This window comes from Chlorocebus sabaeus, chromosome 18 (genome assembly GCF_047675955.1).
Source record: "Chlorocebus sabaeus isolate Y175 chromosome 18, mChlSab1.0.hap1, whole genome shotgun sequence".
NCBI lineage: Eukaryota > Metazoa > Chordata > Mammalia > Primates > Cercopithecidae > Chlorocebus > Chlorocebus sabaeus.
In genome coordinates, this window is record NC_132921.1 from 49,020,556 (window position 1) to 49,041,119 (window position 20,564).

Consider the following 20,564-nt stretch of genomic DNA (forward strand, 5'->3'; position numbering starts at 1 on the left):
GTGTAAGCATTCTTTTTTCTCTACTGTCTCGTCAGGATCCGTTAATTTTTTTATTTTTGTTTTTATTTTTATTGATTTATTTATTTTTTGAGATGGAGTCTTGCTCTGTCACCCAGGATGGAGTGCAGTGGCGCAATCTCAGCTCAGTGCAACCTCCGCCTTTGGGTTCAAGCGATTCTTGTGCCTCAGCCTCCCAACTAGCTGGGACTATAGGCGCCTGCCACCATGCCCAACTAATTTTTGTATTTTTAGTAGAGACAGGGTTTCACCATATTGGCCAGGTTGGTCTCAAACTCCTGAGCTCGTAATCAGCCCACCTCGGCCTCCCAAAGTGCTGGAATTACAGGCATGAGCCAACGTGCGCAGCTTATTTTTTGACTTTTTAATAATAGCCGTTCTGACTCAAGTGAGATGGTATCTCATTGTGGTTTTGATTTGCATTTTGCTAATAATTAATTATGATGAAAATTTTTTCATGTTTGTTAGCCACTTGTAAGTCTTATTTAGAGAAATGTCTATTAATGTCCTTTGCCCACTTTTTAGTGGGGTTATTTGTTTTTTGTTGGTTGAATTGTTTAAGTTACGTATAGACTCTGGATGTTAGAACTTTGTTGGATGAATAGTTTATGAACGTTTTCTCCTATTGTGTAGACTGTCTGTTTACTCTGCTAATTTCTTTTGCCACACAGAAGCTCTTTCATTTACTTGGGTCCCACTTGTTAATTTTTGTTTTTGTTACAATTGCTTTTGAGGACTTAGTGATAAATTACTTGCCAAAGATGATGTCCACAATAATATCTCCTAGAATTTTTATAGTTTGAGATCTTACATTTAATCCACCTTGAGTTAATTTGTGCATATGGTAATAGGTAGGGGTCCAGTTTCATTCTCCTGCATATGGATAGCCAGTTATCCCAGCACCATTTATTGAATAGGATATCTTTTCTCTATTGCTTGTGTTTGTCATTTTGTTGAAGATCAGATGGTTGTAGCATTATTTCTAGGCTCTCTATCTGTTCCATTGGTCCACGTGTCTGTTTCTGTACCAGTTTCATGCTGCTTTTGTTACTGTATCCTTGTAGTATAGTTTGAAGTCAGGTAATGTGATGCCTCTGGCTTAGTTTTTTGCTTAGAATTTCTTTGGCTATTTCAGCTTTTTAAAATTCCATATGAATTTTAGAATAGATTTATCTAATTCTGTGAAAAATGTCATTGATAGTTGATAGGAATAGCATTGACTCTGTATTTTGTTTTGGGAAGTATGGTCATTTTAATGAGATTCATTCTTCCAATCCATGAACATGGGATATTTTTCCATTTTCTTATGTCATCTCTGATTTATTTAAGTAGTATTCTCTTTGTAGAGGTCTTTTACCTCATTGGTTATATGTATTCTAGAGTATTTCATTTTTTGTGTGTGGCTATTGTAAATGAGATTGCGTTCTTGATTTGGCTGTCAGCTTGAACATTATTGGTGTTTGCATTGTTGATTTGATTCTCAGCTTGAACATTCTTGGTGAAATGCTACTGATTTTTATATGTTGATTTTGTATCATAAAACTTCACTGCAGTGGTTTATCAGTTCTAGGATCCCTTTGCTGGAGACTTTAAGGTTTTCAAAATATAGAATAATATCATCTGCAAAGAGAGATGATTTGACTTCCTTTTCTATTTTGATGACTTTTATTTCTTTCTCTTGTCTGATTGCTCTGGCTAGGACTTCCAGTACTATGTGGAACTGGAGTGATGAGAGTGAGCAACCTTATCTTGTTCCAGTTCTTAATGGAAATGCTTCCAGCTTTTTCCTAGTCAATATGATTTTTGCTGTGGCCCTGTCATAGATGGCTGTTATTATTTTGAGGTATTTTATATATTTAGAAGCTTTAAAAATTTCTGTAATTTGTGGTAATTTTCCTCAAGTAAATAATAACTTTTTAATCTAATGTTTCAAAACAGCCCCCTCTCTAAATTGTATAACTTTCAGGCTTATACAAAATGTGGATTCATCCAATCATGTGAACCTGAAACAATGCTCTAAACATGAAGTAGTGCTTCTTAAATGTTGTCAAATAAATTAATGTAATGATAGAAATAGTCAAAACAGAGGGGATATCAAACCAATCACAACATTTATAAACTTAAATTTTATTTTAAAAATATAAAATATATTTTAAAATAGAGAATACAATGAACCAGTATTATTCATCACCTAAACAGAACAGTGTTTAAGACTTTCTCGTATTTTTTAACATTTTAACTTTTTTTCTGTAGTATTTTAATTTTTCTTAAGAGACAGGGAGTATTAGTTCATTCTTATGCTGCTAATAAAGACATACCGGAAACTGGGTAATTCATAAAGGAAAGAAGTTTAATTGACTCACAGTTCAGCATTGCTGGGGAGGCTTCAGGAAACTTACAGTCATGGTGGAGGTGGAAGAAAACACATCCTTCTTCACATGGCAGCAGTAAGGAGAAGTGCTGAGCAAAAGGGTAAAAGCCTCTTATGAAGCCATCAGATCTCGTGAAAACTCACTGACTATCACAAGAACAGCATGAGGATAACCGCCCCCGTGGTTAAACTGCCTCCCACTAGGTCTCTCCCATGATACATGCGGATTATAGGAACCATAGTTCAAGATGAAATTTGGGTAGGAACACAGCCAAACCATATCACGAGGTATTGCTTTGTTGCCCAGGCTGGAGTTCAGTGGCAGGATCATAGCTCACAGCAGCCTGGGATTTGTGGGCTCAATAAATACTCCTGCCTAACCCTCCCCAGTATACTTCTATGGGTGCATGCCACCATGCTTGTATAATTGTTTTTGGTTTTTGGTTTGTTTGTTTGTTTTTTTAGGGATGGAGGTCTCACTATGTTGCCCAGGCTTGTCTTAAACTCCTAGCCTCAAGCAGTCCTCCCGCTTTGACTTCCCAGTGTTCTGGGATTATAGACATAACCTGACCTTCTCGAGTATTTTAAAGCATATCCCAAGCATTCTTGTCATATCATCTCTTCATATCTCAACTTCTATCTCTAACAAATGTGGATATTTTCTTACATAAATATTTACTTAACCAAATGTTAAGGTACTATATCTAGCAAAAATTAATAAATCCATGTTATTATGTATTATCCTCATCTATAATAGAATATTTTCACTTTTCTCAAAAAATGTCTCTTGCTTTGGGTGTTTTTTGAATCATAATACAAGCAAGGGTTACAAATTTTGTTTGATTCTATCTCTTAAATCTCCTTTAATATATCTTATTTCTGTATCAGTAAATTGTTGCAGGACCAAGGTCAATTGCCCTGCCCAATGTCTCATATTTTGAATTTGCCTGTGTGCTTTCTCTGGTGTGATTTAACTTCTCTCTCTGCCATTTTTCTCACAAATGGAATTTAGCTCCAGACAAATGTTTGTCAAGCTTGACTGTGCCTCAGAATCTCATGGAAGTCATGTTAAAACACAGATTGCTGGGCCTACATCCAAAGTGTCTGATTCAGTTGGTCTTGGGAGGGAGCTGAGCCTTTGCATTTCTAGGAGGTTTCTAGGAGATGCCGATCCTGCTAGGCAACCAATGCATTTTGGGAACCACTGTTTCTAGATTGAAGTTTGGGTTCAATTGCTTCTCACTCTTTCTTTTCCTTCCTTCCTTCCTTCCTTCCTTCCTTCCTTCCTTCCTTCCTTCCTTCCTTCCTTCCTTCCTTCCTGTCTTTTTCTCTTCCCTTCTCTTCTCTTTTCTCTTCTCTTCTTTCTTTTCTTTTTCTTTCTTTTCTGTCTTTTCTGTCTTTCTGTCTTTTCTGTCCTATCTTTTCTTTCTGTCCTATCTTTTCTTTCTTTTCTTTCTTTCTTCCCTTTCTTTTCTTTCTTTCTCTCTTTCTCTCCCTTCCTTCCTTCCTTCCTTCCTTCCTTCCTTCCTTCCTTCCTTCCTTCCTTCCTTCCTTCCTTCCTTCCTTCCTTCCTCTTTCTCTTTCTTTCTTTCTTTCTTTCTTTCTTTCTTTCTTTCTTTCTTTCTTTCTTTCTTTCTTTCTTTCTTTCTTTCTTTCTTTCTTTCTTTCCTTCCTTCCTTCCTTCCTTCCTTCCTTCCTTCCTTCCTTCTTTCTTTCTTTTTGATGGTGAGTTTACTTCTTGAGTAGTGCCATGTGCTTCATTTCATGTCATATTAGAAGGCACGCAGTGCTACATCATTACACTTGTAATGATACTGACATTGCTTGTAAACTCACTGATGAATAGCTGATTTTTTTAAAGGAAATATATAAGATAGTTTTTAAAATTTCAATTTAAAAAGTTAAATCATCTTCAGTGTAACTCAAAAGTGTAATCAGTCACTCACTCAGAAAACATTTACTTTATTTCTACTGTGTGTTTGGCATTGTGCAATGTATAAAGATGGAAGAGACATGGTGCCTGTATGACCCTCCCCTCAAGTAACTCTCAGACTGTATGGAATATGAAAATATAAACTCATTTACATAATATCTTACAATCAGTGCTGTGACATAGATATGCAAAGCACATGAAAGCATGGATGCCTGACACTGAATTCATGTGTTCTTCCCTCATTTAGGACATAATGAGGAAACACAGGTTCCCTTCTTTCCACTGGCTGCAAATATCAGACACAGCTCCCAATCCCAGCTGTGTCTAACACCAAGCACTGTGGTGTTGCTATCTGAGCCATTCTAGGCTCTGACTACAGATAAGCAAACAGATTAAGTTTCCTCCAAGTGGGAATTTTCAAGGCCTAAAGCTGGCAGTTCTATTGGGATGGGAAAACTTGAGAAAAGGAAAGCGCAAATGTATTTTCAGAAGGCTCTTTGCTAAGGAGAGCCATATTTTGTCATGGGAGGGATAAGCAGAGTATATAGGTAAGGCAAAAATCTACCCTTATCCCCATAAGCCAACACCTGCGTTTTGAGGATAAGCATGTATCCATCTTCTATAGGACCTAAATTGGGATTCTTTAATAACTTTGGATCTTTTTTTTAGTGCTGGTTTGGAGTTTTTTAGATTTATACTTGAAATAAGAAAACAATTGTACCTGAAATGAAGGTTTCCTAGGCTATGGTCATCCAAAGTTCTTATTAAGGCAAGGCAGGTTTATGGGGCAAATGGCTGCCATATTTTATATGTGTTATTTGGAGACCAATAGTAATTTGTATTCTCTGAGCCTATGATACCATTCCAATACTCACATTCTGCCATTTATAAAAACCAAATCGTTTTATAGAGAAAAGAGAAATTATAGGCAGTCTTGAATGGCAATCTCTAAAGCTCATGTCTTGGATTCTGTGAGGAATATGTGTTGGTTCTTATCTCAGACTAGTTTGAAGAAAAATGCAAATTAATATGGAAAGTAGAGAGCAATGGTAGTGTTTAAATCTGTGTCAAATTAAGTAACTTGGCTTCACAGTTTAGGGAAAGATTGAAGTGGACTAGAGTAGAAGCTGGAAATTGAACTTAATTTGGCCTTAAATGATAGGTCCTAAATGATAATCCAGCTGAAAAGCAGAATTCAGTTATGAAAATTTCAGTTTGTTTGGTAAAGCAAAATAACATCAATCATCCTTGAGATTTAGATCCTGAATATTTTCAGATCTGCAAGATTGCACGTTCTTTAAAACTTGAGTAAATAAGGCTATACATTTTTCACTGTTTCAAGTGGTTCTGTGTCCATCAAACACCTGCATTGAAAGAATTAGCCCAGAATATTTGCATTCAAATAAGGGTATTGTAACATTTTTAAATATTTCATGTTGCCATTCAAAAATATATTATGCTTATTACATTTTAGATTTAAAATGATAGACTTTTCAAACCTATGGAATATTTTCCTTAATATATTTTATTAGGTAATTCCACCTTGTTAATGATGTGAACTGTAAAGATATTATGCTGATTTTTAAAATTAACTTTACTGTTAACGTCAGAGATCTGTTCTAGTTTTATTATTTCTCCACTGATTATATAGTTATAATATGTTGGCGTGATCCTTAAAGCATGCTACACATTTGCTACCATTGCATGGAAGCAGTTTTAAACACTGTCAATTTAAAATTTCCCTTCATAAAGGTCATTCACTATCATTTTACTTTGTTGGTAGAGTTGAGAATATCTGCTGCTGCTTACAAAGATAGTATTATTCATTTGGCTGGGGCCATCTATGTATTTGAATGATCATGTGTGAAATCTATATTGTTAATCTGGCTTCTAATGATTGGTTGCTGTGCCACTCCAGATTCAATCTCAGGTGACTGAAACTCAAATTTAAGCAAAATTTATAAGCATGTGGGTGGGTGGAGGATGTATAGTATTATACAACTTAAGGATCCGGGGCTTAATTTCAGTGTTAGTGAGACCTAGATGCACAAATGATGCTATCACGACTCTGTGCTTCTTAGCTCTGCTGGATTCAGCTTGATTTCAGACTCAGGCCAGCCATCTCACCTAGAGGCAAAGATGCATGCCTAGCATAGAGAAGGTTGATACCCAAGGGATTGGCAGTTTTACCTGGGAGAGCAAGGGGCCATTTCTGAAAGAAAAAAGGTGCTGGGCCAGCAAACAAGTAGGAGATACCACAACAGGCCCCATGGTTGGTCTTGGACACAGTTATAGAAGTTAATGAAAATTGTCTGGATTGGCATTCATCTTCCTTTACACACTTGCCTTTCTCCTTCTACTTTGGCAATCCACTGAGGTTCCGAAACTCAACATTTTCATTTCTTTTGCTAACTCCCATGATCCCCAAACGCTGAAATCCTGTGTAGTGTTACCAGCCCAGTGATGAATGGATGGCCTCTACTTAACTTCCCTATCACTTTTCTCAGTGTCTGAGGTTATCTGATCAAGTTAAATTAACTGAGCCTTAATGAAGTCATTTATAATGTGAATAATATAATTACTACTCAGCGTTCTCCAGAGAAACATAATCAATAAGATATATAATATATAGAATAAAGTATTGGCTCATGAGATTATGGAGGCTGAGAAGTGCCATCATCTGCTATCTGCAAGCTGAATATCCAGGATAGCCAGTGGTAGATTTCAGTTCAAGTTTGAAGCCCTAAGAACCAGGGGACTCAGAATTCTCAGTAAGTCTCTCAGCTCAGCAGTCAGGCAGAATAGGCAAATGTTTCTTCCCTCTGCTTTGCATTCTATTCAGGCCCTCAAGGCACTGGATTATGCCCTTATGCCCTCCCCTCACCCCCGCTATACACACACTGTGAAGAACCATCTGTTTTAGTGATTTCACCACTTCCAGTGCCAATCTCATCCAGAAATAGCCTCACAGACACACCTGGAAATAATGGATAGCCAAATACCTGGACACCGTGTCATCCTGTCGAATTGACACATAAAACTAACCATCAGGTATATTAATATCATTTATTATTGTTATGTATATATTTGAAATCATTTGTAATATAAATATATTAATATATTAATACTAGTTCTTCTGTGAAGTTGTTATGTTGAGATTAAAGCTCCATGTAAATTTTAAGACACTTCATGAATACAAAACATTATTAAATAGGCTCCAGCCTATATGAAATGCATGTATTCTATCAGATTGGCACAGGAAAATTCACAGTTAGATGTTAAATAATGAAATGGGTCTAATATGTCTTGTCACAGAGGTATTTCTATTTTAAAAGTTGGTGTCAAGAAATACAGTGCCTTAGGAATTGATTTCTACTGATATTATAACAATAACCTCATAAGTAGTCATCCTATAGAGACAGCATAGAATAGTGTTCAGATGATGAACTCAGAGCCAAACTGCATGGGTTCAGATCCTTTTTCACTTGCTAGCTACGTGACATTGGGAAAGTCACTTAACCAGTTCATTGTAAATGAGTCATATATTGAAACAGCTTAGAATAGTGCCTGATGCATAATAAATGCCCATAAATAATTTGTTGAATGAAAATTGCTCTGTGGCAGAGTATCTTGGCACAACACCAAATGTGTAGTGACACTCAATGTAAATAAAGGTTTGCCGAGGGAAGAAATGATTGACTTTGAGATAGATACTTGGAGCTGGAGCAGGAGTTTTTAGAAATTACTACTAACCATGTTGGTCTTAAAAGTTGTATACTATTGCTGTTTATTAAGAGTTTATTCTCGGATGCCCTCTCTCACCACTCCTATTCAACATAGTGTTGGAAGTTCTGGCTAGGGCAATCAGGCAAGAGAAAGAAATCAAGGGGATTCAGTTAGGAAAACAAGAAGTCAAATTGTCCCTGTTTGCAGACGACATGATTGTATATTTAGAAAACCCCATTGTCTCAGCCCAAAATCTCCTTAAGCTGATAAGCAACTTCAGCAAAGTCTCAGGATACAAAATTAATGTGCAAAAATCACAAGCATTCTTATACACCAGTGACAGTCAAACAGAGAGCCAAATCAGGAATGAACTTCCATTCACAATTGCTTCAAAGAGAATAAAATACCTAGGAATCCAACTTACAAGGGATGTAAAGGACCTCTTCAAGGAGAACTACAAACCACTGCTCAGTGAAATCAAAGAGGACACAAACAAATGGAAGAACATACCATGCTCATGGATAGGAAGAATCAATATCGTGAAAATGGCCATACTGCCCAAGGTAATTTATAGATTCAATGCCATCCCCATCAAGCTACCAATGAGTTTCTTCACAGAATTGGAAAAAACTGCTTTAAAGTTCATATGGAACCAAAAAAGAGCCCGCATCTCCAAGACAATCCTAAGTCAAAAGAACAAAGCTGGAGGCATCACGCTACCTGACTTCAAACTATACTACAAGGCTACAGTAACCAAAACAGCATGGTACTGGTACCAAAACAGAGATATAGACCAATGGAACAGAACAGAGTCCTCAGAAACAATACCACACATCTACAGCCATCTGATCTTTGACAAACCTGAGAGAAACAAGAAATGGGGAAAGGATTCCCTATTTAATAAATGGTGCTGGGAAAATTGGCTAGCCATAAGTAGAAAGCTGAAACTGGATCCTTTCCTTACTCTTTATACGAAAATTAATTCAAGATGGATTAGAGACTTAAATGTTAGACCTAATACCATAGAAATCCTAGAGGAAAACCTAGGTAGTACCATTCAGGACATAGGCATGGGCAAAGACTTCATGTCTAAAACACCAAAAGCAACGGCAGCAAAAGCCAAAATTGACAAATGGGATCTCATTAAACTAAAGAGCTTCTGCACAGCAAAAGAAACTACCATCAGAGTGAACAGGCAACCTACAGAATGGGAGAAAATTTTTGCAATCTACTCATCTGACAAAGGGCTAGTATCTAGAACCTACAAAGAACTCAAACAAATTTACAAGAAAAAAACAAACAACCCCATCAAAAAGTGGGCAAAGGATATGAACAGACATTTCTCAAAAGAAGACATTCATACAGCCAACAGACACATGAAAAAATGCTCATCATCACTGGCCATCAGAGAAATGCAAATCAAAACCACAGTGAGATACCATCTCACACCAGTTAGAATGGCGATCATTAAAAAGTCAGGAAACAACAGGTGCTGGAGAGGATGTGGAGAAATAGGAACACTTTTACACTGTTGGTGGGATTGTAAACTAGTTCAACCATTATGGAAAACAGTATGGCGATTCCTCAAGGATCTAGAACTAGATGTACCATATGACCCAGCCATCCCGTTACTGGGTATATACCCAAAGGATTATAAATTATGCTGCTATAAAGACACATGCACACGTATGTTTATTGCAGCACTATTCACAATAGCAAAGACTTGGAATCAACCCAAATGTCCATCAGTGACAGATTGGATTAAGAAAATGTGGCACATATACACCATGGAATACTATGCAGCCATAAAAAAGGATGAGTTTGTGTCCTTTGTAGGGACATGGATGCAGCTGGAAACCATCATTCTTAGCAAACTATCACAAGAACAGAAAACCAAACACCGCATGTTCTCACTGATATGTGGGAACTGAACAATGAGATCACTTGGACTCGGGAAGGGGAACATCACACACCGGGGCCTATCATGGGGAGGGGGGAGGGGGGAGGGATTGCACTGGGAGTTATACCTGATGTAAATGACGAGTTGATGGGTGCAGCACACCAACATGGCACAAGTATACATATGTAACAAACCTGCACGTTATGCACATGTACCCTACAACTTAAAGTATAATAATAATAAATAAATTTAAAAAAATAAAAAGTAAAATAAAATAAAATAAAATAAAAAGTAAAAAAAAAGAGTTTATTTTCTTAAATATATATTTTTCCTAAAATAAATATACTTATTCCAGAATGTTTAGTCCTATGTTGAAAAAAGAGAGCTTGTCACTATTTCCTTCTATGGATGGTTTGTATTTAAGAAAATATAATTATCTACATTTGATTGCAATAGTATATCTTTATTCTACTTTATTCAGCAAAACAAATAAGTAAAACTGTGTATGAAGCACTACTAAATTATTTAAATAGATTCTATTATATGTGGAAATTTTACAGCAAGTGATAATTCTTCTTACTCAAGATTTATAAATTGCAGCTTACTGTTCTGTAAGAAAATGTAAATAATGTATCCAATTTATTTAGGTGGAGTAACAGTTTTAGGGGAAATCACTTATAAAATATTTTAACTATTAACATGTATATAAACCAATACATATTTTATGTTCTTTCAATTATACACACATGTGCATACACACACATACACACACACTTAGAAAGAAAAACTTCATATTGAGAAGAAAACCTTATTTGATCACTCTTAGCTCTTAGGCAGACCTAGGTTCACATAGTAGTTATATAGTCTCATTCTTTAGATAAGAGGAGGTTGTTTAGACTTTCTGCAGCTGTTTCCTTATCTGTAGAATCTGGTGAGAATCCTTTCTCACCAGGTTGCTACGAAGCTTAAGGGAACAAACTGACTAGGCATGCAGTTGTTCCAAGTACTAACTTCTTCTCTTCACCTCTCACTTGCTTCATTATTTGCTTTATTGTATTTGATGTCTCACAAAATATCTTTTATATCATGAAACAAAAATAGAGGATACTCCTTTTTAAATCTGATTACATCTTAGTTTAGTATTTTATGAAAAGTACCTAGAGTATTCTAAGAAGATTGGTCAATGTTATGGTCTCAAAGAGTATATAAAATAGTTTATTGTTATGCTGTACATGGCTGAATCAAGCTCCTTATCACACCGTATACTTGGATTTTCTTTATTTCCAGGTCACTCTTCCAAACTTACTCTGGAATAATCCTAGAGGGTCCCAAGATAAAATATTTGGAATAGGTGTAATCCCAAAATGAAAAGTGATCAAAGCCAGTTTATTTATTTTAAACAGCCCCATTAACAAGTAGATATACTTATGCATTGTATTCTGACAGCAGAGGCTCTAAGAAGGCTATCTATCAGCTGTTTACATGTGAAAATGAACTGTTAAACATTTTCAAGTTTTCAGATGTTTAATGGTTTTTACATGGAAATATGTGTCACTATTATTTAATTGTTCTTGCTTTAAATTTGTTTTGTCTTTGGAATAGTGTTAGAATCCAGAAACATTAAACTTAACAGAAGATTAGGAAGAAACCTGATTCCCATTTTCTAAACCAAAATTAGATGCCTTCTTAAGACTCATAGACAATGTATATATTTATTTCAAAGCATGTTAACTAACAACTAATAGTTAATAATATTTTGTATAGCTCTTGCTGGGGATGTTAATTAAACATCCCTCAGTTACCATACCTGTTTAAAGAATACAAATAAAGTTAGCATAATATTGATATGATATAATACAATATTATATAAAGTGTAATACTAACATGAATACTGACAAAGCTCTGAGGTCATATTAAGTTCTAAGAATATGTGACACAATGATTCTCTTGCAAAATCAATTACACATTGCTTTTTTATTTGGAATATGAATATTGAGAGGAAACAGTAATTGCTCTTGAACAGCTAAGTTCAATACAACTTTCTGCAGTGATGGAAATGTTCCATGCAGCTAACGGGCACTTGCAATGTAACTAGTGTGACGTGACCAAGGAAATGAAATTTTAATTTAATCTGAATTAATTTTGATTTAAACTAAAATCACAACAGCTCTAGAGTTATCAACTCATAAACAAGGTTTCTGAGAAACAGTTGAAATTAAAGATGAGACATAAAATTTATAAGCTTGTGCAGTGAATTTAAAAGCAGTTATTTCACCTTCTCTTTTCAGTCTCCTGCACATAGTTACTCCAGCTATGACTCTGGCAAAAATGAGAGTGTGGACCGAGGAGCTGAGGACCTCTCACTAAACAGGGGAGATGAGGACGAAGATGACCACGAGGACCATGATGATTCCGAGAAAGTTAATGAGACAGACGGCGTTGAAGCCGAGCGACTGAAAGCTTTTAATGTGAGTCCTGCCACACTCCAAGTGTGGTTTAATTTTTACCACTTCACTTTCATGTTGTTGCTTGTTGGTAAATGTGGATATTTTAGAGACATGTTTGTTTAATTTACAGAAGGATTTAAAAAGTACATGAAACACTCTTTGCCAACCAGACACCAGAATTGCTGTGTTTTGTTTAGAATTTTAAAGCCAAATGTGAGCTGAAAACTGGAGTTGTGTTGTGTGAGTATGCATGTTTACCTAGTGGATGGAGGGGGCCTCAGCTTAGTCCTCGGAAGAGTACGCCCGTCATCTGTTATTTCTTTTGCTTTCCTAGCTTATCTAATTATGCATGACAAAAGAGTCAGTTGTTTGATTTCAGAGATTACTCCACTGTGCAGTGTAGCAATGTAACAGTCGTATTCATCATTAATAGAGAATGTAATGGGGTGCTCAATTGTCACAGTCTACTGTTATTTCCTGATTTTTTTCTACACGATAGTCTATTCTTTTCTGTATGTTTGTCTGTCTGTCTGCCTTTCTCTCTCTTTTTCTCTCTCTATTTTTTAATCCAACCATTTAGAAAGTCTTTAAAGAGTGTTTGCTTAAAATTTCTGGCTTTCCATTGCAAAGTTCTCCAGTGCATAAACCAGAAAACAGTATTTTCCTATCGGTAATCAAGACAGGAAGCTAGGAACAGAAGAGAGCAGCCCTCCAAACCCTTCTCCTCTGTCTCCCTCTTGCCAACAGATGTTTGTCAGGCTGTTTGTAGATGAAAACTTGGACCGAATGGTCCCAATCTCTAAGCAGCCCAAAGAAAAGATCCAGGCTATCATTGACTCATGCAGGCGACAATTCCCTGAGTATCAAGAGCGTGCCAGAAAACGTATACGTACTTACCTCAAGTCCTGCAGGCGGATGAAAAGAAGTGGTTTTGAGATGGTGAGTTTTGAATTAAAACACAGCCCTAGACTCCATCAAAATCCCACATGTAAACCATGACACTATTTTTTTTCCATCTTAGTGTCTTTTTTTATTTTTTTTCCATAATGTCAGGTCAAAGGGGTTTTTGTTTGCTCGTTTGTTTTTTCCCCTTCTCCTTTTCATCTTCCTGAAGTATTTATTCCCTTTGTTTATTTAATGAGGAATATCTTGTGAGTCCAGTGCTCACAGAACCACGTGGTACCATGTCACAGAAAATGAAGGTGATATGAGTAAACACCAGTGAGAACCAGCATCTCATTCATATTTGTTTTCTTTCTGTCACTACTAAAGTGGGCATGAGGTTATTTAAGTTGTGAACTGAAGCACCAGTCACTGCTTGAGATGGCATGTAAGAATGGCATTCTCTAAATCAAAAGAAAAGAGATGGATCCACCTAAGGAATACCGTTTTCATATCAATGGTTAACAAATTGCAGGCTTTGAAAGCAAAGAGCAGAGAATGAAAATGCTTAGGTGAAATATAAGGATTTGTTGTACTGGATATGTTTATTTGTGTGCTGGTGGATGGTACCAAGAGCTTTCATATTCAGGTAGACATTATAGACAGATGAGATTATGTTGACATTAGATTACTTGACAGGATAGAGATTAGAAATCAATGATTTTTAAACTTTATTCTATTTCACTTTGCTCTACTTGTTACATCTAGAAATAATGCACACATTTACAATGTATGCCTTTCCCATTTTCTTATTTCTTATGTATGTGAACAGTTTCAAAACCTTGTGAAATCATTTTTTTCTCATCTTATCTGAGAAGGTGCCATAAAAGCCTAGGCTGTTAGTGTTTGTGATCTGTGAATCTAATTAGGTGTGATCGGGTAGAATTGGTGTACATAAGAGAGGTTTCAGAGTATGTCTGTACCAATTATCTCAAATCATAACATCTCCAGAGTTGGACATAAAAGGCCATTCTTTATGAAAAATAAATCTAATAAATCTAATGTTTGATCAGTAAATACTGTCTTCATTTTCATTAGATTTTAAAAACCCAGTGAGTTAAGTAAACATTAAATTAATAGGTAGATAAATATATCAAGTTGTTATTGAGTCTGTTGTGTGGTTTTGATGCTCAAATTCAGCAATTTCTCTGAAGAATATTTATTGTTCCAGAAGGTGTCCTGATCTTAAATTCACAGTGATAGAAAAGGCCATAAAAAGCACAGCTTTATGAACAAGGTAGGGTTGGCCCATACTGAGTATGAGTATCATCTCCAATAAGTGACGTGATTTCTCTTTTTTGTTTCTTGAATTTGCATTATGAGACTCTTTCGCCAAGACGCATACATGTATTTCTGTAAAACTCAAATGACAATATTTAGGGAAGACATAGGAGACTTTTAGCGCTTTGCTCCTCTTGTATCCCAAGTTTTGCCACTGTACCAAGTTAAACCAAATAGCCTAGATATTTAAATTTAACAATCTCAATCTATCAAAAAATTACCTAGTTAATTGCCTTCAATATTATGCAACTGACTCTTTTCCCTCGTAGAAATAAATCTCATGCTAATTTTTGTATTGTCAAGGTCATTGTTTACTAGGCTGCTAAATGTCCATGACAGAAAACTTGATTTCAGAAGTTTCTTCTAGAATTTAATGCAATAATAATAATAATAATTATTATTATTTCTCCTGAGGAAATAGAATGCTTTCACCTGCTCTCAACACTGGGTCTATGAACCTTAATATATTCACTTTTGTGCCTTACTGCCAGGGAGTTCAGAGCCAAACTCTCTCCATTTTCTTTCTGTTTAATTTATCTTGGTGGAGACAGCTTTCCTTGGTGGATTTGATATTTTTTAATGAAAAAAGGAGATACACATTGAGAAACAAATAAATAAATAATCTAATTATGAAAACACCAGAAAGCAAGCCTTTCATGTTTAGGAAATAATATGTATTTTTAGAGGATTTAACTTTTCGATCATTTGCTTCTATTTGTCTAACACAGCTCACAGGAGAGGTACCAGATGTTGTTTTCAATACATAGTTTCCCTGATATCATAAGTATTGGAATAGCTACAGTGACACTTGCTATTAACTTTTTAACAAATAGAGATATTGTAAAAATGAATTAAGTGATTCTTTAAACTAAAAATTATATCAAAAATATACCTAGCCTTTCATATAAGATCTTGATAAAAACTTTATAATACCTGTGTAGCTATTAATTCTTCATACCACATGAGTATAACTATGTGTCTGTCTCTCTTTGTCACCAATTAACCTAATTGATGCTAATTAGCAAACACATTTTGTTTGAATTTTCCACTTGCTCTTTGTACTAACTCTTGCCCTCTTTCTTATAGTTGTCATTTACCATCCCCCAGGTTACATTCACATTCTCTAAGATCTTTATTTATAATATCTATTTTTAATTGCATCCTATAATATCCTCCTTATTAATTTTGATATCTAAGTTGATTCACAGTTCTTTTACCTTTTCCACTTCAGGGATCTGGATCTCTCTTTCACCTCAGTCTTTATTAGCATGAATATACCTTGATCTTAGTAATCACTCCAAGAGCCTGAAAAAGCAATATTAAAAATTTCAAAACTTTCTAAATGTTCTCACTCACGTATTCTCTGGTGACTTTACAGAGGAAAACTCTTGTTCTTATTTGCCCTGGATAAATAAACCTTGCATCTCTGCCACCATATAATTCTGCCTTCTTCAGAACATTGCTCCATCAACCACCCCTACTCTTTTATATGTTCAGTTTTCCCTTTTCAATGAGAGGAACATTTAATCCCTTTCTCCAAAAAAAAAAAAAAAAAAAATAGTTCTCAGATACCAAAAAAAAGTTACATCTCTTATTCTTCTTCTACAATCTGAGTTCATCTTTCTTTGTCAGGTTTCTCAAAAGAGCATTTTATACTCGCAGATTATACCTATTACCACCAAATCCTTCAGTACTCCCTCACATTCAGATTATTCAGACTGTGGTTCTCACCACTGTGTAGTCAGCTCTACAGATCTCCAGAGTCTTCATCTGTGGATTCAATCAACTGTTTGAAAAATATACGGCAAAAAATTAAGGGGATTGTGCCTGTATTGAACATGTATAGACATTTTTTACTTGTCATCATTCCTTTGACAATACAGTATAACAGCTATTTACATGTCATTCACATTGTATTAAGATTTATAAGTAAGCTAGACATAATTTAAAGTATACGGGACAGCGTGCCTGGGTAATAAGCAAATACTATGCCATTTTATGTAATGGACTTGAGCATCCTCAGAGGTGCTAGAGCTAGTCCTACAGAGATACCAAAGGATGACTCTACTCAATTAGTTCTTATAAAGATCACATGACCACCTTTGCGCAAAACTCAGAGATTGCATATTCAACTAAAGTATGCTCATTTTCTTGAAGCTTGCTGTTTCTCTTCCTCCTTATTTACTCTTACCTGCTTTTGGGCAGTTCCAACCGTTCTGTGTTCAGCCACATACTGTATATCACCCTAACCACAATTGCAAATGTCTGCCCTTGTGTACAGTATCCTGTTCTCAAAGCACAATACCCAAAATATACAAATCTTTGGTATTTCCTTCCAAATGTCAGCCAGACACTAGGGCAATAATTATATTACACTGAACTATTTATATTCTCCAGCACCTATCTTCTCCACTGATATTCCACCTCACTTATCAAGCCACCAGTAAATTCCTCTTGACTTGCCTACTGTTAATAGCACTATATTGTTATTTTTACCATTGCTCAAAAGTGTAGGATGAGATTTGACTACTTTTGTGTCTTGTATCCTACCACTTAATGAATTCTGCTTATTCCTCCTTTACTCTGTTTCCCAAATAAATATTACAGTTTCTGCTTTTATGTGCTATTATTTTAGTTCTAGTCTTTCACACCTCATATCTATACTCTTGCATAATCCTTCTAACTCAACTCCCTACTTTCCTCTTACAATCTTCACACACACTATGCCTAGGCAGAGGCAGAAATAGGGTTTGCAAAACCTGAAGATTACATGACTTGAGATCTTTTTGAAAAGAAAAGTAGTACACAATTATGAGCAAAAAAATAGGTAGATAAAATGAATGTGTATTTGCAGTTTAAAATTATAATGCACAAAAAAATTTAGAAACCACTGAAATCTTGAAGATTAAAACACTTTTCTTCTAACATCTTGTTAGGCAATTTTCAGACATACTTACATATAAATGCTTCCGGATTTTAAAGTGGCTTTCCCTTCCTATCTAGAATGCTTACAACATCCAGGAACTCCAGCACTCAAGAGGCTCATCCAGTTGCGGCATCCTGTGCCTCACTTTATTGACTTTATGATAAATCTACCTTTGCCCCTAGGGCAGTCTTCCTCAATTTTGCCTTTGATAAGTGTGAAACTCTGTCATCTTAGAACAAATTTCATATTTCTTTCTATAATGTTTTAGCATACGACCTTTTGAAACCGAGAGACCTAGCTTCAATTCCTTGCTTAGTTCAATTCCTGTACAAGCGTAGTGTTTCTGAGTCTCTTCTAAAGGATAGGGATACTGGGGTATTATATGTGATCATGTGTGTATATGTATAGCATATAATATGGTGCCTTTCTACCTATTCTTCTAGTATGTTCAGATTATTTCCTTTCATAGTTCATCATTTGAGACTGCTGCTCCTTCTTTCAATGGGTTGTCTCTTGGTTCACTAATTTTTTATGACTCAGGGATTATGGGTACCCTTTGCTCATTTTTTACTAAATGCATTAAAATTGAAGAATAATTGGGTTGTAAAGAATATAGCCAATGTATTTTTCAAAGCTACTTATCACTGCATCTATTGCTTTAAGCAAGATGTTGACCTGAGCCTAATGGGGTATGTTCTCTTCGCATACACACATGCCAACCAGCTTCCCACCACAAACATATACAAACCCTGAATAAAACATAACAATTTAAAAAATATTCAGTTAAGCTCAAAAGAAAGAAAAGGAAATTTCCAGGTACCTGAAATGAATAGGAAACTCTTAGCAAGAATTGTAAGCCCTTTGGATTGGTTAACAACTTAGAAAGATAGAAAAAGTAAATGTAGACCCAGACAGATTAGGGCTGGGGTATGAATGTCCACCCAGGTTCAGGATACACGCATTTTAGTTTGTAACTAGATAGGCACATAAACTGAGAAATGTTTGTAAAGCTGGGCTCAAGAAAGGCTTGTCCTCTATTTTCCTGTCTATGAAAGGGGAATTAAGAAATATCCTAATACAACTTTCAGGAATAAACATGACAGACATTATAAGCATTGAAATTAAAACCTTTTACTAAATGAGTTAAGTAGAATATAATATTCAGCCAAGGAGAAAGTAAACTGGAACACAGAAGTATGCAAGTTACCCACAGGAAAAAAAGAGAAGTTAAATATGAAAAATAAATTAAGGTGGAGAAGAGAATGATAAAAACAGATTTAACAGGCATTCCAGAGGAGAAATTAGAATAAAGAGACAAATTGAAAAAGATAATGATGAAGAATTTTTCAGAATTGATTGGACCTCAATCCTCATAACAGATAAGTAGATTAGTCCTAAACAGTATACATTAAAGAAAAAAACAAACTCATACCTATGGATATTATAATAAAACCACAGAAAAGCAAATAAATTCTTAAATGTACCAGAAAGAAACAACACATTACCTACAACTGAAAACCAGCCTGAACAATTTCTTCAAAGTACTAAGAAAAAAAGTCTTCAAGAGAAACTACTTGTAATTCACAAATCAATGTGCAGCTCAGCTCTACTTTCAGAGTGAGGGGGAAAGAAATACTTAAGATAATTTCTGAGGCTACTACTCATACAACCTGACTGATTCCAAAGGAATGCTTCTATAATCCAAGAAGAAGGAAACTGAATCCAAAAGGAAATAATAAAAAAAAATTGGCAGCATTGGTGAGCGTCTGAAGAAAAACACCTGGATTTGGTAGTCAGTGAACTTTGGTTCTTGTCTATGCTTTTCCAGTTGCTGCTTGTGGATTTTCTATCTCCGAGCTGTGGTCTCACTCTGGAAAAGAAAAATGGAAATAATAGCTCTTATCCTAAAGATGAAAACCAAAAGCACTCGAAATAACAAATGTAAAAACTCCTAGGACAGTACCTGGTACACCTAGTGTGGTACCTGTTGCATGTGAGAAACACGATAAAATGCAGTTTAATCTGAAACTGAATTTCACAGTTCCCTTTCCTGGGAAACCCGTACTGTCTCAATGTGTTGAGCTACTTGAAGGACTAAATCAACTAGGTCTTTATCTGTTTAATCCTCACTGCTAGCTAACAGCAGCCTCAAATCTTTCTTTCTTCTATGTGCAAATTGTACTTTGTGGTACATCTTTTGTAGTTTTATCTTGTCTTATATTGCTGTTATCTATATATATGGGCCTAAGCTCTTCAAGAAGAAATTATGTTCCTTGAGTACTACGCTTCTTAACTTGTTCATCTCTGTATCACCCACAATGTCTTATATAATACAAGTAGTTGCTCATGAAAGTTGCCCAATTCATGTTGAATTCAACTGAATTAAAATTGCTGAATGAAAGATTGAGTGACTGGATGGATATTTACTAATGTGCTTCTTTGTGGTAGAAATTGAGAGATAAGATAATTTTTATTGTGTGATACGAGTTTCATAGTATCTTGCAATTGGTATTTTAATTTTAAAAACTACTACTAACTGAAAATGTAGCATAATATATTTTAAATCTTTAGCGAGTTTTTTCCGCAAAAGAAAATGGTTATATAACGTTTAATTTTAACTATTTTTAAACTATTAAAATGTTAAAAAATTTACACTTGATCTTAACCAAAAGGCCAAGAAAGGATACATTAAAAAAATTTAAATCTATTTAGCAATTAGTGGGAATAAGTAGTTATATTAATTATATGAATGGAATTGGTATACACTTTTAGTTTCACAAATAAATAATTAGGAAAACTACATCATAATGTACAGTAATTGTAAGTATATATAACACTCAACTTTCAGAATATATACAGTGTATATAGGATATACAAAATATATTTTATATATTTAAAATAAAGGATCGTATAGTTAAAATGAAAGCATGTTACTTCAGTTGATACTTTAGTTGATCCTGTGTCTTGATCAGAGGTGTCAGCTGATATTAACTAAACTGTGTTTCTAAGTCTTCAACTAG

The 20,564-nt window shown here is 35.2% G+C and overlaps 1 protein-coding gene across 13 annotated transcripts in view; it reads left to right on the forward strand.

Annotated features, from left to right (window-relative positions):
• The window catches only part of NOL4 (nucleolar protein 4), a 392,019-nt gene that overhangs the window by 278,757 nt on the left and 92,698 nt on the right, over positions 1-20,564 (forward strand). For 7 of the 13 annotated variants that reach the window (XM_037982413.2, XM_037982403.2, XM_007974314.3 and 4 more), the window contains one exon: positions 12,237-12,416. In XM_037982413.2, the coding sequence (XP_037838341.1) occupies positions 12,237-12,416 (180 nt within the window). Of the gene's footprint in view, positions 1-12,236; positions 12,417-13,142; positions 13,335-20,564 lie in introns of all 13 variants that reach the window. The other 6 variants (XM_007974313.3, XM_037982402.2, XM_037982406.2 and 3 more) reach the window with 1 other exon arrangement.